General features: G+C 36.0%; 1 protein-coding gene and 1 pseudogene across 1 annotated transcript in view; one reads left to right on the plus strand and one right to left on the minus strand.

The window, feature by feature from the left end:
- DNAJB14 (DnaJ heat shock protein family (Hsp40) member B14) overlaps window positions 1–23,571 on the minus strand; it is a 46,674-nt gene that overhangs the window by 16,115 nt on the left and 6,988 nt on the right. The window contains exons 2-3 of the mRNA XM_090266336.1: window positions 14,431–14,602; window positions 6,001–6,146 (exon numbers count right to left, since the gene is read on the minus strand). Of these exons, the coding sequence (XP_090122462.1) occupies window positions 6,001–6,146; window positions 14,431–14,602 (318 nt within the window). The remainder of the gene's footprint in view (window positions 1–6,000; window positions 6,147–14,430; window positions 14,603–23,571) is intronic.
- On the plus strand, window positions 22,807–23,486 carry LOC150019348 (ADP-ribosylation factor-like protein 4A; annotated as a pseudogene).

Here is a 23,571-nt window from a genome sequence, read left to right on the forward strand (position 1 = left end):
CTTCACTTGAGAATCTCCAAGCCCAGCACAAGTAGCAGCCATTTCAGATTGCTTTATAGCTCAGGCAGCGTGGCCCTGGACAAAACACAGGTGGGGGCTGACCTTGGCTTGTACCAGCTGGGAAATCCCAGGGCCAACACACCCAGTGGATGGCTACAGACCACGTTGGAGCACCACCACCCTGCCTCTGCACAGCTGATCCTCTGCCAAGGGTGGAGGTCGGTGGTCACCGATCACAGCCAGTCCTTGTAGTGGATTGGCCTGCATAATTCCTCTCATTGACCTGCCGACAGCAATCAAAGTGAAAGTACAAGAGGAAGGTGTACTCAGCCCACATGGAGGGCACACATCAAGTACCCAGCTTGGGTGATAGGAAAGGCTGTGCCACTGGACCCTACTGGACACCTACTACATTAGGCCATGTTACCAAGACACAGAGTCATACCAGCTCTACCTAATACATAGAAACAAATACAGGGAGACAGTCAAAATTAAAAGACAAAGAAATATGGTCCAAATGAAAAAACAGATCAAAACACCAGAAAAATAACTGAACAAAATGGAGGAAAGCAATCTATCAGATGCAGAGCTCAAAACACTGTTTATAAGAATACTCAAGGAACTTAGTGAGGACCTCAACAGCATCAAAAAGATCCAGTCAACTTCCAGCCAAGGTGGAGGCATAGACAGACATACTGCGTCTCCTTCCACAACTAAGAAGGTATACAACCACCTCAAAACTAGAAACAACCAGAAGTGACATAAAATCAAACTGTATGGAAGGGAAGTCCAACCAACAAAGATATAAAGAAGAAATACTCATCCAGACAGGTAGGAGGGGCGGAGCCAGGGCAGAGAGGACTCAGTGTAGCAGCAGCGGTGGCAGGGACAGGCCAGCAGAAAGCACATTTACATGCTTTCAAAAGTCAAGAGGGACACCTGGGAGTGTTCCCAGCTCCTCACCAGACCACACAGCTCACAGTCCCAGCACTGGGGAAAAGAAAGCCTCATTGCTTCTGACTGTGCAGACCAGTGGGGGTTAGGGCAGAGGCAGAAACTGCTGGTCTCTCAGTAGAGTCCTCTTGTTTAAAGGGTCCCTACGGTTCTAGAATGTCCGCAGACCCACCCACTCTGGGAACAACAACCAGGGCAACAGCTAAAGAGCCACCAGTCCCATATGGAAGCAGGAGAAGTGCCTGAAAAAGGGGCAAGTGCTGGGCAAGCGGCACTGTTCCCTCTCAGACCCCTCCCCCACATACAGCGCCACAACATGGTGAAACAGGTCGCCCTGTACTGACGAATACCTAAGGCTCTGCCTCTTACAACATAACAGGAGCTACATCTCTGTCTGGGATGCGGAGGCAAACAAACACAGGAGCCTGTCAGGATGGGGAAACAGAGAAGTATGGCCCAAAGGAGGGAGTGGATCAGGGTTCCAGTGGGAGAACTGAGTGATGAGGAGATAGCCAATCTAACAGATGCAGAATTCCAAACACTGATGATAAAGATGCTCACAGGCTTGACAGATACACTTGAGTATGGCAAACGCATAAAAGAGGAATTTAAGGCTATGCTAAGTGAAACGAAGGAAAATCCACACAAAACCAATGGTGAAGGGAAGAAATCCAGGGTTCAAATCGATGATTTGGAACATAAGGAAGAAAAAAACAGTCAACCAGTGCACAGTGAGAAGACAGGAATTGGAAAAAAGGAGGAGAGGCTTGGGAACCTCTGGGACAACTCTAAACGTGCCAACATCCGAATCACAGGGATGCCAGAAGAAGAGGAAAAGCAAGAAATTGGGAACTTGTGTGAAGAAATAATGGAGGAAAACGTCCCAAATTTTGCAAAGGGAATGGACATACAAGTCCAGAAAGCACGGAGAGTCCCAGGCGAGCTGGATCAAGAGGGGACCACACCAAGACACATCATGATTAAAATGTCAAAGGTGAAAGATAAAGAGAGAATCCTAAAAGTAGCAAGAGAGAAGCGGAGAGTTGTCTACAAGGGGGTGCCTATAAGATTATCAGCTGATTTCTCAAAGGACACTTTGTAGGCCAGAAGGGACTGGCAAGCAGTATTCAATGTGATGAAAAGGAAGGACTTACAACCAAGACTATTCTATCCAGCAAAGCTATCATTTAGAATGGAAAGGCAGATGATGTGCTTCCCAGACAAGGTAAAGCTAAAGGAGTTCATCATCACCAAGCCATTATTATATGAAATGTCAAAGGGACTTACTTAAGAAAAAAAAAAAAACCAAAACTATTAACACTGAAATGACAACAAACTCACAACTATCAACAACTGAATCTAAAAAATAAAAACAAAATCCAACTAAGCAAACCAGGATGGGAATAGAATCATAGGTATGGGGATGATCTGGAGGGTTGTCAGCTGGGAGAGGGAGAGGGGAGAGGTGGGGAAATGGTGCAGGGATTAAGAAGCATAATTGGTTGGTACAAAATAGACAGGGAGAAGTTAGGAATAATATAGGAAAGGGTAAAGTCAAAGAACTTATATGCACAACCCATGGACATGAACTAAGGGCGGTGGGATTGCTGGAGGGAAGGGAGCACTGGGCAGAGGGGAGCAAAGGGAAAAAAATCAGATCTACTGTAACAACATAATCAATAAAATATACTCTAAAAAAGTTTTTTTTTTTAAAGATACAGTCATAAATGAAGGGAACACTAATTGAAATTAAGAACAATTTACAGAGAAACACCAGTAGAGTTGATGAAGGCAAGAATCAAATCAATGATCTGGAACATAAGGAAGTAAAAAACAACCAATCAGAAGAATAAGAAGAAATATGAATCCAAAACCATGAGGATAGCATAAGCAGCCTCTGGGACAACTTCAAGTGTTCCAACATTCACATCATAGGGGTGCCAGAAGGAGAAGTGAGAGCAAGAAATTGGAAATCTATTCGAAAAAATAATGAAAGAAAACTTCCCTAATTTGGTGAAGGAAATAGACGTGCATGTCCAGGGATCACAGAGTGTCCCGAACAGGATGAATGCAAAGAGGCCCACTAGAAAAACATCATAATTAAGATGCAAAAGGCAAGAGAAAAGCAGTTCGTTACCTACAGGGGCGTTTGCATAAGACTGACAACTGACTTCTCAAAAGAAACTTTGCAGGCTAAAAGGCTTGGCAACAAATATTCAAAGTCATGAAAAGCAGGAACCTACAGCCAATATTGTTCTACCCAGCAAAGATATCATTTATAATCGAAGGGCAGATAAAGAGCTTCCCAGACATAACTAAAGGAGTTCATCATCACCAAACCATTATTACATGAAATGTTAAAGGGATTTATTTAAGAAAAAGATCGAAACTGAACAATAAAATGGCAATAAATACATATCTATCAACAATTAAATTTAAAGAACGAGCTAATAAGCACACTGAAGAACAGAGACAAGATCATGGATATGGAGAGCATTTTGACGGTTGCCAGATAGAAGGAGGCTGAGGTTGTGGGGGAATGGCTGAAGAGGTGAGGGAATTAAGAAGTACAAATAGGTAGTCACAGAATAGCCATGGGGGTGTAAAGTACAGTATAGGCCATGGAGTAGCCAAAAAACTTATACACATGACCCATGGAGATGAACAAAGGTGTGGTGATTGTCTGAGGGAGTGGAGGGTGCTGGGTGGAGGTGGGCAAAGGGGGAGAAAAATTGGGACAACTGCAATAGCATAATCAATAAAATATAATTTGAAAAAAATCAAATAGTTTCTCAAATACTTGTGAGTCTCTGAAGACAATGTAAACTGTTGAAAACATCCATGTCAGAGAGAGGGGAAGTTATCCATTTCAGTAAAGTATTTTTTAAAAGTATGTTTACATATACTGTGCGAGTCACTCTCAAGATACAAATATTTCCTGCTTTGAGAAATTTACAATCCTAATTGTAAAGAACAAATAGCCACATGAACATGAGTCCATTTAATCTTCATCTTTGATAGCAACTGTTTATTTTTGAAAGCTTTACAAAATACTGTACACAAATGAAAATCTCTTTTCTATCTAATTTAATTCCCTAAACAATTACTTCCTTTTTTTAAAAGGAAATTAAAAGCAAGTGGTTTCCATGTTTTGCCAAGTGTTTTGGTAATTATAGAGCAATCTACTTACTTTCCATACAAAAGAAAAATACCATAGTCTTTGCTAGAATAAACTGCTTTGTATCCCGAAAACAGAAATTAAGATCAATTGATTAAAATTAAAGTAAGATGACCCAGATGAAAAAATCCCATGTGCTGAATGAAGGCACCCTGTCATTTTTGTATGATGACACAGATGTAATATTTTCTAATTAACTACCTTTCTTCACTGAGCAACTATGGATTACAACCAGGATTTTCCATGCAGTTTTCGCTAAAAAAAAAAAAAAAAAAGAGAAAAAACGGGCTCAACAACCACTCCCTATTTTGATCCTCTTTGGGGTTAATTGACATTCTGATTTACAAATAACTTCCTGTGTATTGAATAATATAAGTCTCTCCTCTAGAGATAAATCACCTTCTAGCATGTTGATAAATATTAAGTTTCTAGTTTTGTAAAGCAGATCACTGAAATTTTAAATGTACTAGACCAGAGTATAATCACCTTTGTTAAACCCCTTCTGGGTGTCCAGCTAGTGTGAACATTTATGCTGCTCACCACTTCAAAATGCAACACAGTCTGTAAAAATATTGGTAGATACACTACTGTTATTCTAAAATCAATAATGTTAACATGACTTCAATGCAGAAATAAGAGAAAAAAAGCAGTTTAGAAATAAGAGAAAAAAGCAGTTTAGCATTTTTAACATTAATGAAGAATTAATACTGATATTGTCAAGCAGATCACAAACATGCAAATAACTCACTCCAACCATGTTTTTAAGTGTTTTAAAAACAACAAAAAAGTTAAATGATTTTAATTCATAATGTGGAAATTTTGCTTCAACTTTTGGGGAAGTAAATGCTGAAGTTAGTGTTTTTGAGTAAATGAAGTTTTCCTGTACTATCAAGACACCACTTTTCATTTAAGAAAACAAACAGAGAAGGCTCTGTCACGGTGGTATCTTACTTTTACCAGTACCACTTTGGCGGTTGCTTTTATTGGTATATATTTACAATCCCCAAATGTATTTTTGCTCAGCAACTTCCATTAAGAAATAAAACTGTTTGGAAATGTTTTGTATGAGAGACCAATTGAGTCATCTATCTTTTAGGAACATTTTAAAAATTGGTATCTACTTTCTCTTATTCCAAGACCCCAGCATTTATTTCACTGTAAGCATTATACTTGGCTCTATAAATGCTAAATTCACAAGAACAAACAATTACATATTTAAGCATTTTCCTATGATTTAGAATTTAACTATTATGAATAAATTCTATGTAATAAAATATGAAATTTCAAAATCTGTTCCTGTACATTTATTTACTAATTGGCAAAAACTGAAAATAATATTGAGAGAAATGAAGACGAAGAGTGGGCAAGAGAAATAAAACTAAAAAGAAAAAAGTCACATTAGTTAGAATTAGAATACAAAAAATGCAAAATTTGGCCAGTTATTAGAAATATAAGAATACTGGGCAGATAGCAATTCCAAGTAACTTCCCAAATCTAATATCTTAATATCGCTAATATATTAAAAACTCACAAAAACTGTATTTGCTTTTCGTTCCCTTACAACTAGATGGTAATATCCTAGAGGCTCATGCATAATCATCACACCACTTGTACATGGTAAACTAGAAAGCATGCGTAGGTACCTACAAGTTACTTAGGACTTTGCCAAAACTGGCATGTTGCTTTCATTAAGTTTTTGTTTGGCTCTTGGTACAAGAAGTTAATAGCGAAATTTTAAAGGATTTTGAGAATCCTTGCTTATCCGGGATTCTATGCACCAGTTGAAAGGCAGAATTTAATATTCTGAAACACTGTTAAGTGGATTCTAAAAAGAGCTTAGTAAAATTGCTTTAAAAGGTTTACTTTACTTTTAAAAGCATCTGTTGCTCCAGGTGCATGGTTTTTGTCTGGATGAAACTTCAAAGCAAGCTTTCTATAAGCTTTTTTCAAATCTTCATCACCAGCATCTTTGGTAACTCCAAGTACTTCATAGTAATTTTTACATTTGTTTATGCTGTGAACGAGAGAGTGTGTTATAATGAAATTTTCAAGGAAGAAGTTCATGTAATACTGTAATGTTTTATTTATTAGAATAGGAAAAAGAACTGTCTGTGGATTGTTTTCTCAATAAAAAATGATAGCTTATCCCATTAAGGGTTACTGCTTCATTCTGTTTTTCGACCACAGACTATTCCTCCAACCTCTTCCCAATCTAAGAAGAGTTGACCATGAGAATGTGCTTGGTGCAATTTATCACAACTACAGAAAAGTAATCAAAGTCTGTAACAATTGTAGATGAAGGACAGAGCACAGAACTGTAACTAAAATGAGAGGATAAGAGCAACTTTATAGTACTTTTAAGAGCATAAAGAAATTTAATAATCCTCACAAGTTATGTTGCAGCTAAGGAATACTATGCATTACACTCCAAGAATTTTGTTGTTGTGTAATGTATATCTAACCAAATATCAAAGCAACAGGTTTAGTGCATGTACAACAATTAGAGCACACTATGGTTTAACTGTCAAGTTAATTCAGCTGGGCCATGCTAAAGAGAATTCGTCTGTGAAACATAAAACCTCAATAAAATATATTATGGGACTCAAAAGTGTTTGTTAACTCCATTTTCACTGTGATGAGCACACTATTTAAAATTACAGTAAGGCTTCACCTTGATGTTGTTATTAGGTTCTATGACTTTAAGCAAAACGACATATAACAAAACCAATTTTATCATAGGCTAATTGACGTAAACAAGAGTTAAGTTCCTACAGCATCTCACCAATGTTATAACAAAACAATGTTGAATCAAGGACCTACTGTACCTGCATAGTTTATAACCCTGAAGATGTAATGATTTGATTACATCTTTAATATATATTATGAAAAGATACTCTAAATGGAACAGAGAACATTAATACTTTTGGATGCTAACATTCTCCCACAACCTAATAATTTTTCTTCACTAAAATCCAGGTACATTTCACACATTTTTTTTGTGGCATACTTCATGACTTTAGCTGTGTTCCATGGGTGAGTGGCTTAATGACAGAAGCAGTAAATAGGTAAAAGGATCTGAGGAATAGTTGTTCACTGGCAGCTAAAGTATTGCAACCACTGACTCAAAGTTTTCAAAGAAAAGAGACAGGATTGATCTCTCTCTCTCTCTTTTTTAAACTACTGAACATATTTAATCATCATACTGCTTGGCACATAAGTACGTTCTCAGTAAATATTTCTGGCATAAATGAGCCTCAGCTCTTCTTTTATAAGGAAAGCATTCATCATTTTGTATATAAAGTAGCAAGGAAAAAAAAGAGAAGACATTGTGTAATATAGAAATTCTTCCATATCACATCAACAAAAATCTGTTATGCAGTCTTCTTTATAATAATAATTAAAATTGGATTTTTCTACTTTAGATGCTTAGTAAGTATTAACACAAGTCAATTTTATTTCATGAACATGACATTTATTTAGTCAACAATATTTAATGAGTAGCAACTATGTCCCAGACAGTGTTCAGGCACTTGAGATATATTAGTGAACAAAACAGAGAATGATCCCACCATGGTAGAGACTCACTCTCCAAAATATGATTAGAAAATATGCAGTAGAAAAAAGGGAAGGTGCCATTTATAGAATATCTACTGTTTGTCAGGTACAGGTCCACGATCCCATATCCATGTTCTAATATTCATTAAGCCCTGAAAAACATTGTTATTCTGTAATCTGACTGCAAAAACCTGACTTGAACTCTTTTAGAGGTAAAATTTGACCTAAATGAATGTAAAACTGCAATACAGTCTTCATTTATCCCATGTAAGTGTGAACAGTTGTATGTTTTGTTGCAGAAGTGTTACCATTTAGGGTCTGCGTTACCAGTTATATAATGTATAATGAATGTATACTCCTTATTAGCTTTCTAAAATATGAAGAATTCTGATTACACATCTGATCCATAGAAGTCTTCACACAGAGAACTGTAGAAATCTTATTATGCTGATTATTTTATACAAATTATCTCATTTACTTATTAAGTTGATATTATTCCTATTTAACCAATAAGGAAATCAAGGTTTTGAGTGGTTAAGTATATTGCCAAAAGTCATATAACCGAGTAATAGATGGGAACCAGGATTTATTTCCTCAAAAAATACTGAACATCTACTTTTTGATCAACACTGTTTAAATCTATAGTGGTGAATAAAATAGTCAAAAAATCCCTGCTCATATTAAATTTACAGTCAGGACAGGGGCAAACAATGAACAAATATACAAGTAAAATATAAAGTACATCATAGGGTGATAAGTATTTAGAGAAAAATAAAGTGGCAAAGGGGAGCAGAAAATGGAAGGGGAGTCTTGCTAAGGTGATTAGGAAAGGCCTCGCAAGGAAGGATTCAAAGCTCATATTGTATGACTTGAAAATACTGAATAAAAAAGAAAAGGGGCCTCCTTAGGCTCCAGAACAACCATCTCCATCCTTCCAATTTGTTTTTCCAATCAGTGTTTAAACAGACTTTCTTACCTCCTATATATTTTCAAATATTGGTTTTGATGCCCAGAACATGTGTTCTCTGCCTTTCTTGCTTAGTTAGTTCCCAACACTTCTTCAAACCTCAGCTTAGCTCTTTCTCTTCTCCAAAACTCAAATTCCTAAAGACTAAGTTTGGTGACTCTCTTATAGCCTCTCAAAGCTCTCTGAACTCAGCCCCATCCCAGCAATTCCCACACTGTACTGCAGCTACTTGTTTACTTGTCTGACTCCTCTTTTTAGACTATAGGGCCCTTAAAGGCAGGCCCTGTGTCTTCTTCACCATATGTGTTGACAGATCAATGGATGACTGAAGCAATTTGAAGGCAGAAATGGTAAGGATCCAAAAGTCTTTTCTGAACCAAAGGTAGTAAGTGCTATAATGAAAATGCAGTTGGCATCAAATCTCAATTTGGACTAGAGGAGAACTGACTGTGAAATGAGGCACAGAGAGAAGAATACGACACGCACTGCCTGAATGTAGAAAACAAAAGACAGTAAACCAAACGCTGAACAATTCTAACGTCGCTACTATTGGGCTTAACTGCATAAGATGTTTAATTATGTACCATATTAACCCTCTGAATTTGTTTTGTTGATAATTTCTAAGCACAAAAAGCTAGGCAGTAGAAAAAGGCAGGCCAGGAAAGGGCTGCTAGATAATGTAGGAAAATTAGGTTGAAATTCACAGTCCTCTGGAGAGGGGTCATAAAGATAAAAGAATTGCCACAATGAGGGAAAAAAAGGAGGAAAAACAATTAATTCACTAACTCTTAGCTGTATCTAGCTCTGCCATATCTTTCCTGCACTCAATTTTTCATCACATATTACAGGAGAAATCTTTGAGAAACTAGCAGAGGTATGAAGTTGATATCACCAATGGAAAGCTGAAAGCTACATATTTCAAGTAATACTTCAAACATACTCATTTTCCTAATTCTTCATACCTGAATGAGAAAACATCATTCATATATTTATTTTAATTAATACTTTTGTTCATCATGCTCCTTTTACTAAGATGCACTGTCACGCTTTTAACAGCTTGCTCCTTCCTTAAAGATTCAATCCATTTTCTCCACCCTCATCAAAGAATTTTTAAAAAAGAAAGAAGGAAAGAAAGCAAAAATGAAAATAAATTAAAAAGAGGTAACCCATTACCTACCTGGAAGGAAAGAAATATTGTGCAATAAAGACAGAAAGATCTGTCTGGGAGCTCGACAATGGAGAAGTATGTCTGATTCAGGCTTCGTAACTTTATTTATATGTATAAAAGCATAGTGGGCAGGGAAGGGAGGTCTTCTTTCAATTTTTCTATCTTTTATATGATATAGCTGATTATTTAAATAGATTCCACATTTAATTGGTGTCTAGGGAAATGCTTGTTTATTCTTGGAGGCCAAGGATTATTTTAGCAGAACAATTTCTTTTCATTTTAAAGAAATACTAATGAAATCCCCATAATTCAAATGATTTAATAGCGGTACAGAAATGTTCTGAACTGATAAAATATAATGATGACCCAGTTAATGATTTCACATTGATCTTGTAAATTCTAAAATAAAAGATGGGCTTTTTTCAATGAGATATGAAAAAAACTTTTAAACTTAGGTCCATGAAACCTTTTTCTCAGTAATTTTTCAATATATTTCAACTCAAAGACAACAAATAGTGCTTAGTTTCACAGAATGTTATTTTACAAAGTGGCACTCTTTTTCTTCCACCTTACTGTAAGCTAGCTCGCTCTTATGCAATGGATGCAGTATTATTGCATGGCTTCTCCCATTGAGCCAAACTGTTACTGAGCAACTTGTTTGCATTATTGTGCTAACCAAGAAGATAACATGGCTTTCTTCAGAAAAACCCCCTGTGTATAGGTAAAACAAAAACATACCACATGTAAGAGTTTGCTGGTGATCAGTTACCTTACTAAAGCAACATTTAGGAAGGCTAATATAATGAGTAAATGTTCCATGATTGAGCTAAGCAACTCTTAGAAAAGTATAATTAAAGTATTTTGAATAAGTTAGGGATTCTATTAAAGAATATCCCAATCATATTCAGTCCCCAAAGGGGAAAAAAAGCTACGTTTAATGAAAAATGTATAATAAAATTACGGAAATAATCTCTTAATACGGGTACACTACTAAGTTAGTATTTCCACCTGATATGAATTTATGGGCTCAAACATAACTGGGTCCCGAATGCTAACCAGCAATCCTTCCATTCCCTTAGCTTTTCCCCTCTGCAAATATTTCATACTTTTTACCACTCTCCTCAAGCTTTCAATCTTATTTCTTTTCTTATAACTCTCAAAGGATAACCTCATCTCCAATTTCATAGAAAATATTGATAGGCAACTGACAGAAACTACCTCAACGTTTTATGTTCCCACCTGGCCAACTCTACCATATGCAAAGTGCATCTACACACACCATCCTCTTTCACTCATAAGATGTCCCCTAAATATTGCAACAAAGAGACAGAAAAACAAAGTACTTCTCTCCCTACCTCATTTCTACCTTACTTTGAGCTACTCCTCTCTTCCTTTCAAAGCTAGGGTAGAGGAAATTAAGGAAAAAATTTAAAAAAATAAACCAGATTGAGAATATTCCTGTTGTCCAAAAGTTTCAACTATATTTTTAAATGATATTTCAGACATATTGGTGATTCTACAGTCTTTCTAAAAACAATCACAATGATTCTAAATAAAAATCACATGTATACAGTTAATTTTATTTAGGTCTTTCACTGAGCATATGGTTTCCCACCAAAAGTAATTTCTACAAGAAAATACTATTTGTTTTCAGATACCTGTGGCTTCCTGGAATGCATTTCAACACACTATTTAATTAAAGCTTTTTCTTTAAAAAATTCAAAAGCAAGCTTCATTTAGTCATGTATCTCACTTGTTCAACCATCTCTGACATAATACTATAGTTATAAAAGAGTTTGGTGCCCGGGCTGGTGTAGCTCACTAGATTGAGTACCAGCCTGTGAACCAAAGTGTCGCTGGTTCGATTCCCAGTCAGGGCACATGCCTGGGTTGCAGGCCGGGTGCCCTGTTGGGGGTGTGCGAGAGGCAACCATACATTCATGTTTCTCTCCCTTCCCTCTTTCTAAAAATAAATAAAATAAGTTTGGCAACATTATTTATATTCTAAAAGTACTTCACTATCATTCATGCTAATCAAATACCCTTTACCATGGCTTTACAATGATCAGGGATTCTTTTAAATCAAGCTTTAGCATTTAAGTCGTCGTCAGCAGCCGTCCGTCTCGAGAGACGATGGTGTAGCTTCTTAAGAGTCTATCTGCACCGCCGAGAATGGCTGTGCAGTCCGACTGGGGAGTGACACGGTATCTGTCTCCTCCCGTGTTGAATCGACATCTTACGATGACGCTGGAGTGTCCTCTCCAGTGAAGCTGAAGCTACAGAGCCTGGGCAGGGTGATATGGAGGGTCTGCTGTTGCCCATGCAGCAGACCCCCCCCTCTCTTCGCAGCTGAAGGGTCCAAGGGAAAGACGGAGTCAATACAGCTTGGCTTCAGGTGCGCCGCAGGAGTTGCCGGTGTTGACTACAACGTCAAACCGCCTTAGGGACTCCGGCTCCGGATTTTCTGTCGGGGTTTACTCCCTTAGCCTTTCCCCTGAAGAGGTATGCCGCAAGGCAGCGGAGGTTTTTTGGAATCAGAGTTTTCCTTCTCTGATGTGCCCTGACTGGAAGATCGAACCAGCGACACTTAGCTCGAAGGCCGACGCTCAATCCACTGAGCCAAACCAGCCAGGGAGTCAATATATAGTCAGTATATAGGGGAAAAAAGCAAAATATAAATAATTGCTATTTGATTTGAAATTAATTTCAAATTATGGTAAAAAAGGAACTAAAAAGCAAGAATGGATAAAAGGGGGTAAGAAAAGAAAGAGGAGTTAAAGAAATAAGAAAGGGCAAAAGAGAAGGACAATCTAGCTAGTTTTACCTACTCTTCACTTGAGCTAGTTCACTGTATTATAATTCACTCTCTGTGTGAATTATCGATTAATCACTGTTCAGAGTCCTTCGTCCTTACACTGTTTCCCTAGAGAGCAACATTAATACAACATCAATTCAGCTTCTTAAAGTTGTAGCAGAAAACAACAGTATTTTCTCCAGTGTTTCATAGTCAGAGGTTCATCATATTTCTAGAACATTTTTCTTAATTATATAATTAGTAAAATCAAATCCCTAAAACCCAGTTCATAATTTTTCAACTCTACCTAATTCTTCTGCTTTAAGTGGAGGTGTATCATGAGGTAAAACTAAAACACTTGAGACAGAACAGTAAGAGTTAAAAAAAAAAATTAGGGCACTGGGGGGCTGGGTAAAAAAAAGTGAAGAGATTAAGCAAAAAAAAAAAACCTTAGACGCAGACAACAGTATAGAGATTACAAGATGGAAAGGGGGGTGGGGAAGGTAGAAAAGGGTAAAAGGGAAATAAATGGTGATGGAAGACTTGACTTAGGGTCATAAATGCACGATATTATATGCAGACGAAGTATTATAGGATTGTACAGCTGAAACCTATAGTTTTATTAACGAATGTTGCCCCTATAAATTCAATAAAAATTATGAAAAATTAAAAGAACGGAACATCATGGTGTCGGCATATCTCTATATATAGTAAAGAATATAAATAGAAAAAAACTATCCTTCATTAATGTAAGTAGAAAATTCAAAATGCTGTTACTATTGACCTCAATTTATCTCTCATATAAAATTCTCCTGCTTTCATGTATATACAAGGTCTGTCTGGAAAAAGTCCAGTCATTGTTAATATATCAAGAACAGTTTGTGTGACATCGATGGAACCTGGTAGCCAAGGAGAGTGGACTGCAATTGTGCATGCGTAAACACTGATGGCTTCACTGTTCTAGTCAGTGCGGGCAGTAGATACCATTGAGTGAGCGTGTGTACTGTGTGGACATCGCATTCACAATGACTGAGTGAGTAGAGCAACAAATCTGCATCATATTTGGCATTAAGCTTGAACATTCCTCCATGGAAACTATTTGAATGAGTCAGAAGGCTGCAGCTATGGGCAACTGGTGATTGGCAGCTTCATCAAGACAATGCACCTGCTCATGCATCACGTCTCATGCAGAGTTTTTTGGTGAATCATCAAATCACTCAGATGACTCAGCTCCTCTATGGCCCAGATTTGGCACCCTGCAACTTCTGGCTTTTCCCAAAACTAAAGTCACCTTTGAAAGGGAAGAGATTTCAGACTATAGATGAGATTCAGGAAAATATAACAAGGCAGCTGATGGTGATTGGGTGTGTGGTCCCAAGCTGAGACTGAGATGTCATTGTCCTATGTACAATGTTCCTTGTATCTTGTATCTTCTTCAATAAATGTCTTTTTCATAGTACATGCCTGGGTACCTTCTGGACAGACCTTGTATATATGATAGAATAATTCTTCTATCCTCTTTCAATATTTTATCTAAATACTGCAGTATGTCAAAAAATTGAATTAATTTTCCTCAAAAATAATGATCTAGATGTACTAAAAAGAAAAGCGATATAAGATAAAACCTTCCATAGAGATGGTATTTTACGGTCTGATTTTATAAAGAATATAAAACAGAACACACCCAGAGTTCAATTCCTTGATGTCTGTTCTTCAACTGAATTATAATTCAAATACTTTTCTAAGGTCCTATACCATTTAAAAATTACATTAGTAGCAACTGTAGTTGAGATATAAATCATATTTATTCCTACCTGAGAACTCCATCTACTTGGTCTTTGGTGTAGCCTTTTCCACCATCACCACTACCGGACATGCTGTCCTTTGTGCAGTTAGGCTTGCTTTGATCAGCACTGCCTGATGGTTTTCGGCAATGAGGGCTACTTCCAGCTGTGCTTCCATTTTTCATAATTATTTCCAATAGTGCTGTAGGAAGATACAGAAAGCATACTATGCCTGTTTACATCAAGGTACATATACATGATCTTGAAAAGAAAGTTACAAAGGTGACAAATTAAGAATTACGTACTCCATAAAGATTCACCATAGGGTCTTCTTAAATTACAAGCAGTCCCTTATGTACTTAACTGTTTACAGACTACTCCTCACCATTGAGAAGTAGAATATTAAGAAATTTAAAGCTAATAACTCAAAATTACTATCATTCAATTACTTATGACATACTTTTATTTATCATATCATGGTAAAACTGCAGAATACCAAAGAAACAGTAGCCAATAAGATTACTTACAAAGAAACAGAAATTAGACTTCCTATTTCTTTCTCAATAATAGCAGCTAACAGACGCTTGAATATCTTAAAATTGCTCAGGGAGAATAACTATCACCTTAAGTTTGGCACTAATTTTCTAGAACATGCACAAGAGTAGAAACATTTTCAAACAAAAACAAACTTTACCACTAAGATTTCTAGAGGATACTGTAATATAAATGTTATATACAATAAATATATATAGACAGAAAATGCTTCTAGACAGACTATAAAGGCAGAATGTGAGCAAATATTATAAGAAATGTATGAGTAAAGCTAAACATTAAGTCTATAAAACTATAATAGCTATGCCTAGAATTTGATTTAAATACTGACAGGGCATAAAAAAGAGGGTAAAGAAAATATACAAAATAAGATTGGGAGGTTGATAGGGATTGATTACACTATTCTCTCTCTTGTGAATGCTTGAAACTTCCCATAATACGTTAAAACTATATATATATGAAAATCAACAGCACAAAAAGGGGAAAATAACAGAGAAACTAGTCACAATGATAGAAGATTTTAACATATTTCAATCAATAAATGACACTGACCCCTACTGTATCCCATACATGAAAATTAGCTCAAAATAGATCTTACACCTAAATATAAGAGCTAAAACTACAAAACTCTTAGAAGAAAATAGCAGAATAAATCTCTGTGACCTTGATTTAGGAAAAATATTCTTAGATATAACAAAAGTAAAAGTGACAAAAGAAAAAATAAAGAAACCGGACATAATCAAAATAAAAAAGAACTTTTGTCCTTCAAAGAATATCATCAATAAAGTAAAGAGACAATCCACAAACTGGGAGAAAATATTTACAAAATCATATATCTAGAAAAGATATATACATACAAAACATACAAAGAACTCTTACAATTTACAATAAAGCCAAAAAATCAATATAAAAATGTTCAAAGGATGTGAACAGACAGTCTTCAAAATGGATATACAGATGGTTAGTAAACACATGAAAAGTTGCTCAACATCAACAGCCATTAGGCAAATGAAAATTAAAACTACAATGAAATCCACTTCATAGCCACTTGGATGACTATAATAAAAAATATGGATAATAACAAGTGTTGACAAGGACGTGGAAAAACTGGACCCCTAATTAACTGTTGGTGGGAATGTAAAATACATAGCCACTTTGAAAATCATTTGGTTGTTCCTTAAAAGATTAAATATATAGTTACCATTTGACCCCAAAATCCTATCCCTGGGTACATATCCAAGAGAAACGAAAACATACATCTACACAAAAACTGGTTCACAAATGTTCATAACAGTGTTGTTGATAATAGAAAAAAAATGGAAACAATCCAAATGTCCATCAATTGATGACTGGATAAATACAATATGATATGCCCAGACAATGGAATATTATTCAACAATGAAAACAAATGAACTACTGATATATGCTACAACATGGATAAACTGTGAAAACACGCTAACCGAAAGTCAGTCACTAAAGGACATATTGTATGATTCCACTCATATAGTATACTAGTTGTTGCCAAGGGCTATTGGGAAGGGAAGGATAGAATTTGGGAGAAATAAGGAGTTAATGCTAATGAGTATGGGGCTTCCTTTCGAGGTGAAGAAAATGTTGTAAAAGTGATTGCTGTAATGGTTGCACAACTCTGTGAATATACTAAAACCCAACAAATGGCACACTTTAAGCGAAGTGATTGTTTGGTATGTGAAATGTATCTCAATAAAGCTGTTATATATACAAAACTCTAGCAGTGTCACTGGCAAATTTATACACACACACACACACACACACACAAATATATATAATCACATCACAGGTTGGGCAAACATAGGCTTACAGTTGTATGCGAAAGTTTATTCTTGTATTATTTATAAATTATTGTATTATTTATTTGTATTACAACTATAAACCTACTTCTGCCCAACCCTGTATACACACATATACATGTATGAGAACTTCTAGCAAATTTTTTCCCTAGCTAATGCCTAAAGAGGCCACCAAAGACAGAAATTCAGTTTTCATAACACCCTAGTTGTAGCTGGTACAGAAAAGTTCCTAATTAGATAGCACTCTACTAGTTATTAACAAGGTAAGTATTACATATAATATATAGTCAGTTTTTAACTATAGTTTAGTTCTTATTTATGCAAACAGAATGTTACTCTTGAGATTCGAAGACTGCATGGTCTATAGGGTAGTGACTCACAACTTTTAAATATGAAAATCTTATGGGAATTTTCGAAGAAGGCTATGACAGCTGCTTAAAATCTAAATCTCCTCAAATTCCCTCATAAAATCACAGTAATTAGATAGCAAAATCAAAACCTCATGTACAGCATCCTATAATACAAGAAGGTGAGGCTGACCCACCCAATAGCTATGAGACCTATGTGAATATTACCATATGTGTGAGAAGTAGAGGATAGTAACAGGACATTTGCCTGTCCACAGAACAAAAGAACTCCAAAATTACCAATAAGGACTCTCTATATAGCACAGCAGGCAAAATTAAGAAAAGTGATAAAAAGGAATGGGGTTTGCGCACTACAATAGCAAGTAAGTCAAAGGGTTTATAATAAATTCTTAAGGGCAGACTCTCAAAACTAATCAGTCAAAGCTCTCTGCCAGAACAGAACCACACCAAGGAGAAAATACTGGTAACAGGACCCAAACTGAAGAGGAGGGGGCAATAGAAAAAAAGTTAAGAGAAACTCAATTAGTGGGGAAGGAGAAAGGAGTGAGATCTTACATAGCAATGTGATGTATTTTCAATCATTACACAAAAAATGAGGAAGGGTTTCTGTGTATTTAGAAAGGCTACTACACATAAAAATGTGTGAAAAAAAAAGGCAGAAGTAAAATCTGATACAAAGTTATTATAAGAAAAAAGAAAATAGGAATAAAATAAATCTGAAGACGATGAAAGCACACCACAAAGACTTGCTGACAGAACAGGTAAACACTGTAACCTACTACTTCAAGCCGACCTGAAAAAACTTTAAGAAATTACACGTAATCAAAGTAAAACATAAATTAGAATTAGGACAACCCCCAGAAGTACCTATGTATAAGATATAAAAAATCAATTTAAAAAGACTAAATTAGAAGAAACAAGGAGTTAATAAACACAACAGATGCTGTGTAAATGAAAGAGTATATAAAAAATAAAAATTTTTTTAAATGAAAAAGACAAAAATTAGAAAGAAAACGGCAAATATTAAAGATAGTTAAAGATGATCCAACATACATACACTAGGAGTCTTGAATGGAAAAAAAAACTTATATAACAATAATTGGAGAAAACGTTTCTGATATAAAACCATAAAACATCTGAAGCCATATAAAGAAAGGGCAAATCACATATGTAAGAATACTGACCCAGATTAATAAACACCAAACTATATTCTAATAAAATTAACTGGGCTTCTATGCAAAAAGATAAAATGACTTATAAGGGAAAGAAAAACAGACTGTTATCAGACTTTGCTCATCAATAATAAATACTTGCACAAAACAATGGAATAATATACTTAAATAGCCAAAGAATGAAAACTGGAACCAAGGATTCTATATCCACCCAACTTAAAGCATTAAGATCACAGATGAACTGTTTCAACATTCCAGAACTAACTGAGCATAGTTCCCATTGGTCCTTCCTAGAAATCTGCTAGACAACAAGCTTCAGGAATCCAAAGTAATTAGATATACATAAGGACTGATAGGGAGGATTAAATGTATAATGACCTACAAAGATTACGATAAATGGTGATTAAAAGACAGAGCATATAGTATGTAATGATATGTTCTGACACTGTAAATAGGCTGAAATATTTTTTAAATGGTGGGCTTAGTAGGCCTTTCTTTTTACTTGAAAAAAAAAATTTATTGGCCTTTCTTTCCCTTCTCTTTCTTTAGGTAGCTGAAGCCTGAAAGCTTATTGAGACCAAGGAAGCAGTCATAGCCAAAAACAAGGCTGAGTTTGATAGGGCCTGCACCAATGGAATCAAGGAGGCAACTCATTATATACAGGGGAAACTCAAAAAGTAAACTGAAGATGACAAGAGCAACGTCTCGCTGTCAAGAGAATGGTATTACAAATATGAAATGGGCGAGGCTCCAATGAACTCGGTGGTGGACTACAAAGAGAAGTTTGTGAGTCTCATACAGGTATCAAAATAAAAACAGATTAAATTACTAAAGATGTCTATTTTCCCACATACAAACACATGTAACACAGATATACATACACATACACAGATACACATGCATTCATACATATATTTTCCTATTCTGTCTCCTGAAGTTACCTGGAGGCAATGACATCCCTGTTGCAATGAGTTTATCTAGTGTTTATATCTGTTTCCAAGTATCACTGTCCCCCCAAAAGAATCAAGGCTCCTTAGAGGAACAGCTGATTCCCAGGGTAGAAAATAGAAAGTGAGCCTGAAAAAAATTTTGTGCCATGAAGTAGAGATCCTTGAAAAATGATGAGGATATGTCAAAAAGACAGAGGGCTCCTACTGACTAAATCTTAGCATCAAAATAAATGAAAGTTATGGATTAAATAGGAATCCATAAACCACACTAATAAATTGAATAGGTTGAATGCCAACTAAAAAATTGTAGAAGGAATGACAGAATTAGAAAATATCCATTTGACAACATCAGAAATTTACCCAGGATAGACTCATCAATGAATGCTAAAAGGAGTTGGTAAAAGTATGCTATGGAACAGAACATCTACATAGTCTCAAAGTATATCCCCACAAAATATTTACTAATTATAAAGTGAAAAAAAAAAGTAAGTTTAGAGCGGAGAAACCTGGCATCACCAGCTTAATTAAGTAACTAAAGTTAACCTTACAAGTAAGGACCAAATCAACATGTGTCCCCTAATACACAACACCAAGAAAACAACATCACTTCTATAGTATTTCTGCCCAAAATTTATATGAGGAAATGTCAAAACCCAAATTGAGGGAAATTATATAAAATAAGTGACCTGTATTCATCAAAAATGCCAAAGTAAAGAAGAGAAAAGCTGTATCTGGAGAATAAAACATGTCCATAAATGCAACTTGTGTCCTTTTCGCTATCAAAGATCTGTAACTGGAAAAACTGGCAGAATTTGACTGAGATACATGCATTTATTTCATGAATTTGATGGTTATATTGTGGTTATGTTAGGAGAGTGCCCTTGCCTTAGAAAATACATGCTGGATTATTAAGGGTAATGGGACATCATGCCCACAACTTAATTAGTTCAGGAAAAAATATAAGAACCTATATGTGTATGCTTGGCGGTGGGGGTGGGGGAGGGAGGCATGGGGATACAAGGAGGTAGAGAACTGCATGATAAAGCAAACGTGGCAAAATTTTACCCACTAGAAAGCCTGAGAAAATATATATGGGGAGTCTGCACTATTTTGTGACTTTTCTCTAAGTTTGAAATTATTTCAAAACTTTAAAAAATATTAAAATGGGGAGGGAAATGGAGAGTATATGCAGACAATTGAACTGTTTTCAATAATTATGTTAGTGGGTAGTGTTGATAATATTACTCAGAAACTTTTATGTATGTGATGTGGCATAAAGCAAATAATCATGACATATCTATCACTTACCATGGCCTTGAGAAACAATTACTACTATAGAAGGAATTGTTTCTGTACACTGAAAAGGCCCAGAAACAATGAATAATCTAGCATCCACAGCATCCTTAATGCCAAACTGAAATGTTGAAACACTATTTTCCACTAAAAGAAACTACAGGTCTTACTGGAAATATGGTTGACTCCAGGCCTAGCACAGGAAACATACAAGAGGATCTTGAAACAATGTTATACCAAAGAGCAAGGTGTCTAGAGGACTCAGGAAGTAATCTAATCGTGGATCCCATTGCTTTTGGAGAAAGGAACCAACTCCTTTTCTTGAAAACTGATCAAAGCAATCAAGAACTTACTCAGCCTTTCCTATATGAATTGTACCACTGTGTAACCCTAAGACAGGTGAAGGGGAAGTATCTTTCTTAATTTTTAAAGATTATTTATTTATTTATTTTTAGAGAGAGGGGAAGGGAAAAAGAGAGGGAGAGAAACATCAATGTGTGGTTGTCTCTCATGCAACCTCAACTGTGGATGTGGCCAGCAACCCAGGCATGTGCCCTGCCTGGGAACCGAACCAGTGACCCTTTGGTTCGCAGACCGACACTCAGTCCACTGAGCCACATCAGTTAGGGTGGGAAGTGCCCTTTTCCATAAGTATTTTAGCCAAGCAATAACTAACTAATTTAAAAAAATTGTAGAGCCAGATATGAAAGTGGTTACCTATGTTTAGTATTTACAGGGGGCCACAAAGTCCCCATACATGCTAGTTAGAAGTTATCTGTATATTCCCTTTCATTCTTAGCACAAACATGTTCTCCCAGTGTTTTTCTGGACATCTCCCATGCTAATAGCTATATGCTGAATATTGCGCTGAAGCAGTATTATATAGTTGTTTTAGATTTTCAATAGTTATTAGGATACTGAAAAATTTTCTAGTTTCATATGTAAGGGTCCTGCTAACAATGACTATGTATGTACACTGGTTGCAGTTAAAATTTGCACAAGTTCCATTACCTCTGGGTCTCAATCTCCAGTTTTACCATCTTACAAATGGAATCAGCAAGGTTTTCTGTATTAGTAATCACTGGAACCAATGCCTGAGAAAGTATTATGATTCAGTTCAAACACTCCCAGCATTTAGAGCACATTGGATTTTCCTGATTTACTAAGTCTTAGCTATCACATGAGATCTCATTTACAATAATGTACATTATTACAAACATTAGTTGGGCAGATACAGTAATTATGAACCAGAATACATTTACTTTTGGTTTTAAAACTATCCAGCATTATTTTATACATTCACTTTCCAGAATACTGCTTTGCCTAGGGTTTTAATGTAGTCTGAATTTAAATATATTCCATGTTAAGAACCAGTGAAAAATAAATACAATATTAAAAATGTTAATGTGGATAATCCAGAAGTGAAGAAACAGGTGTTTTTATTTTATGTTTCTGCCACACACCTGTTATATAAAATGTCCATCATTAGCAGATGCTGTCTGAAATAAGGACACATGACTTGAAAAATAAAATTTTTCTTCTTCCTCACAAATCTAGAAATAGCATTCATTTGTGTGATTACAAAAGTAACGTTGCTCACGTCATTTAAAAAAAAAAGTAACATGGTAAAAAAAAAATCACATATAAATTCCACACAAGAAAAAAATCACATACCCATTATGGTATACTTAACTCTAGTTACTCTAGTTAGCTAGTGGTCTAGCTCTTTAGATATTTTTAAATAAAATTAGGATAATCTGCATATGTTTGTCCTTTATTTAATTCATAGTACATTGTGCATATCATTTTAGAGCAATAAATACAGGTTCACTTTTTTTTTGGAAGATCTTATTTGGGACTGTTGTAATAGGAGAGAGAGATGAGACTCAACTCAGAATTCAGCAAAGACAGCTGGGGATTTACAGCCAATCAGCAGAGTGAGGGGGTCAATGGATGGGAAATTACTGAGAGGCATCATTTTTTAACAGGTACACAGTACATGAATGCAATGCAACAATTAATTCCCACTGATGAATATTTATACTCTTTTCAAATTTTTGCTACAGTGACAAACTTTACATATGTACATTTTGCACACTTGTCAGATTATGGAAAAGCTTCATTTAAAAAATATGTTAGAGCTGCTTGGACAGCTAAGCAGAGTGGACGTCCGGGGCCTTCCACCCCAGCGTGTGGAAGCGCCTACCAATGCTTTCTCATTTGGAGACTCCAGTTCGAGTCTTGTAGCTGGATCCCCTAGGTGGAGAAATTCTAAAGCAGTAAGACGAAACCATTTCAATTTGGAACACTTTTTGCAACTGGAAATGGGGACTGGACTGTCAGACCAGACTTCTATCCTGTCCAGCCTGCCTTCGTTTCAGTCCTATAACATTGTTATCCTGGGTTTGGACTCTGCTGGAAAGACAACTGTATTGTACAGGCTGCAGTTCAATGAATTTGTAAACACCGTACCTACCAAAGGATTTAACACCGAAAAATTTAAGGTAACCTTGGGAAATTCTAAAATAGTCACTTTTCACTTCTGGGATGTAGATGGTCAGGAGAAATTAAGACCACTGTGAAAGTCATATACCAGGTGCACAGATGGCACTGTGTTTGCTGTGGACCCTGTTGATGTTGAAAGGATGGAAGAAGTAAAAAGTGAACTTCACAAAACTAGGATATCAGAAAATCAAGGAGTTCCTGTACTTACAGTTGCTAACAAACAAGACCTAAGAACTCATTATCTCTCTCAGAAGTTGAGAAGTTGTTAGCAATGGGGGAACTGAGCTCATCAACTCCCTGGCATTTGCAGCCCACCTGTGCAATCATAGGAGATGGATTGAAAGGAGGACTTGAGAAATTATATATATGATAATTAAAAGAAGAAAAATGTGGCGGCAACCGAAAAAGAAAAGATGAATGGTGATACGTCTCATACCTGTGTGGAGTAGGTTTTCTGTGGTCTGATTTTGACAAATGGAAGAGTGTCTACAGCCTGGTTTGC

This window comes from Furipterus horrens, unplaced genomic scaffold (genome assembly GCF_987537825.1).
Source record: "Furipterus horrens unplaced genomic scaffold, mFurHor1.1.pri manual_scaffold_2, whole genome shotgun sequence".
NCBI classification, from domain to species: Eukaryota; Metazoa; Chordata; class Mammalia; order Chiroptera; family Furipteridae; genus Furipterus; species Furipterus horrens.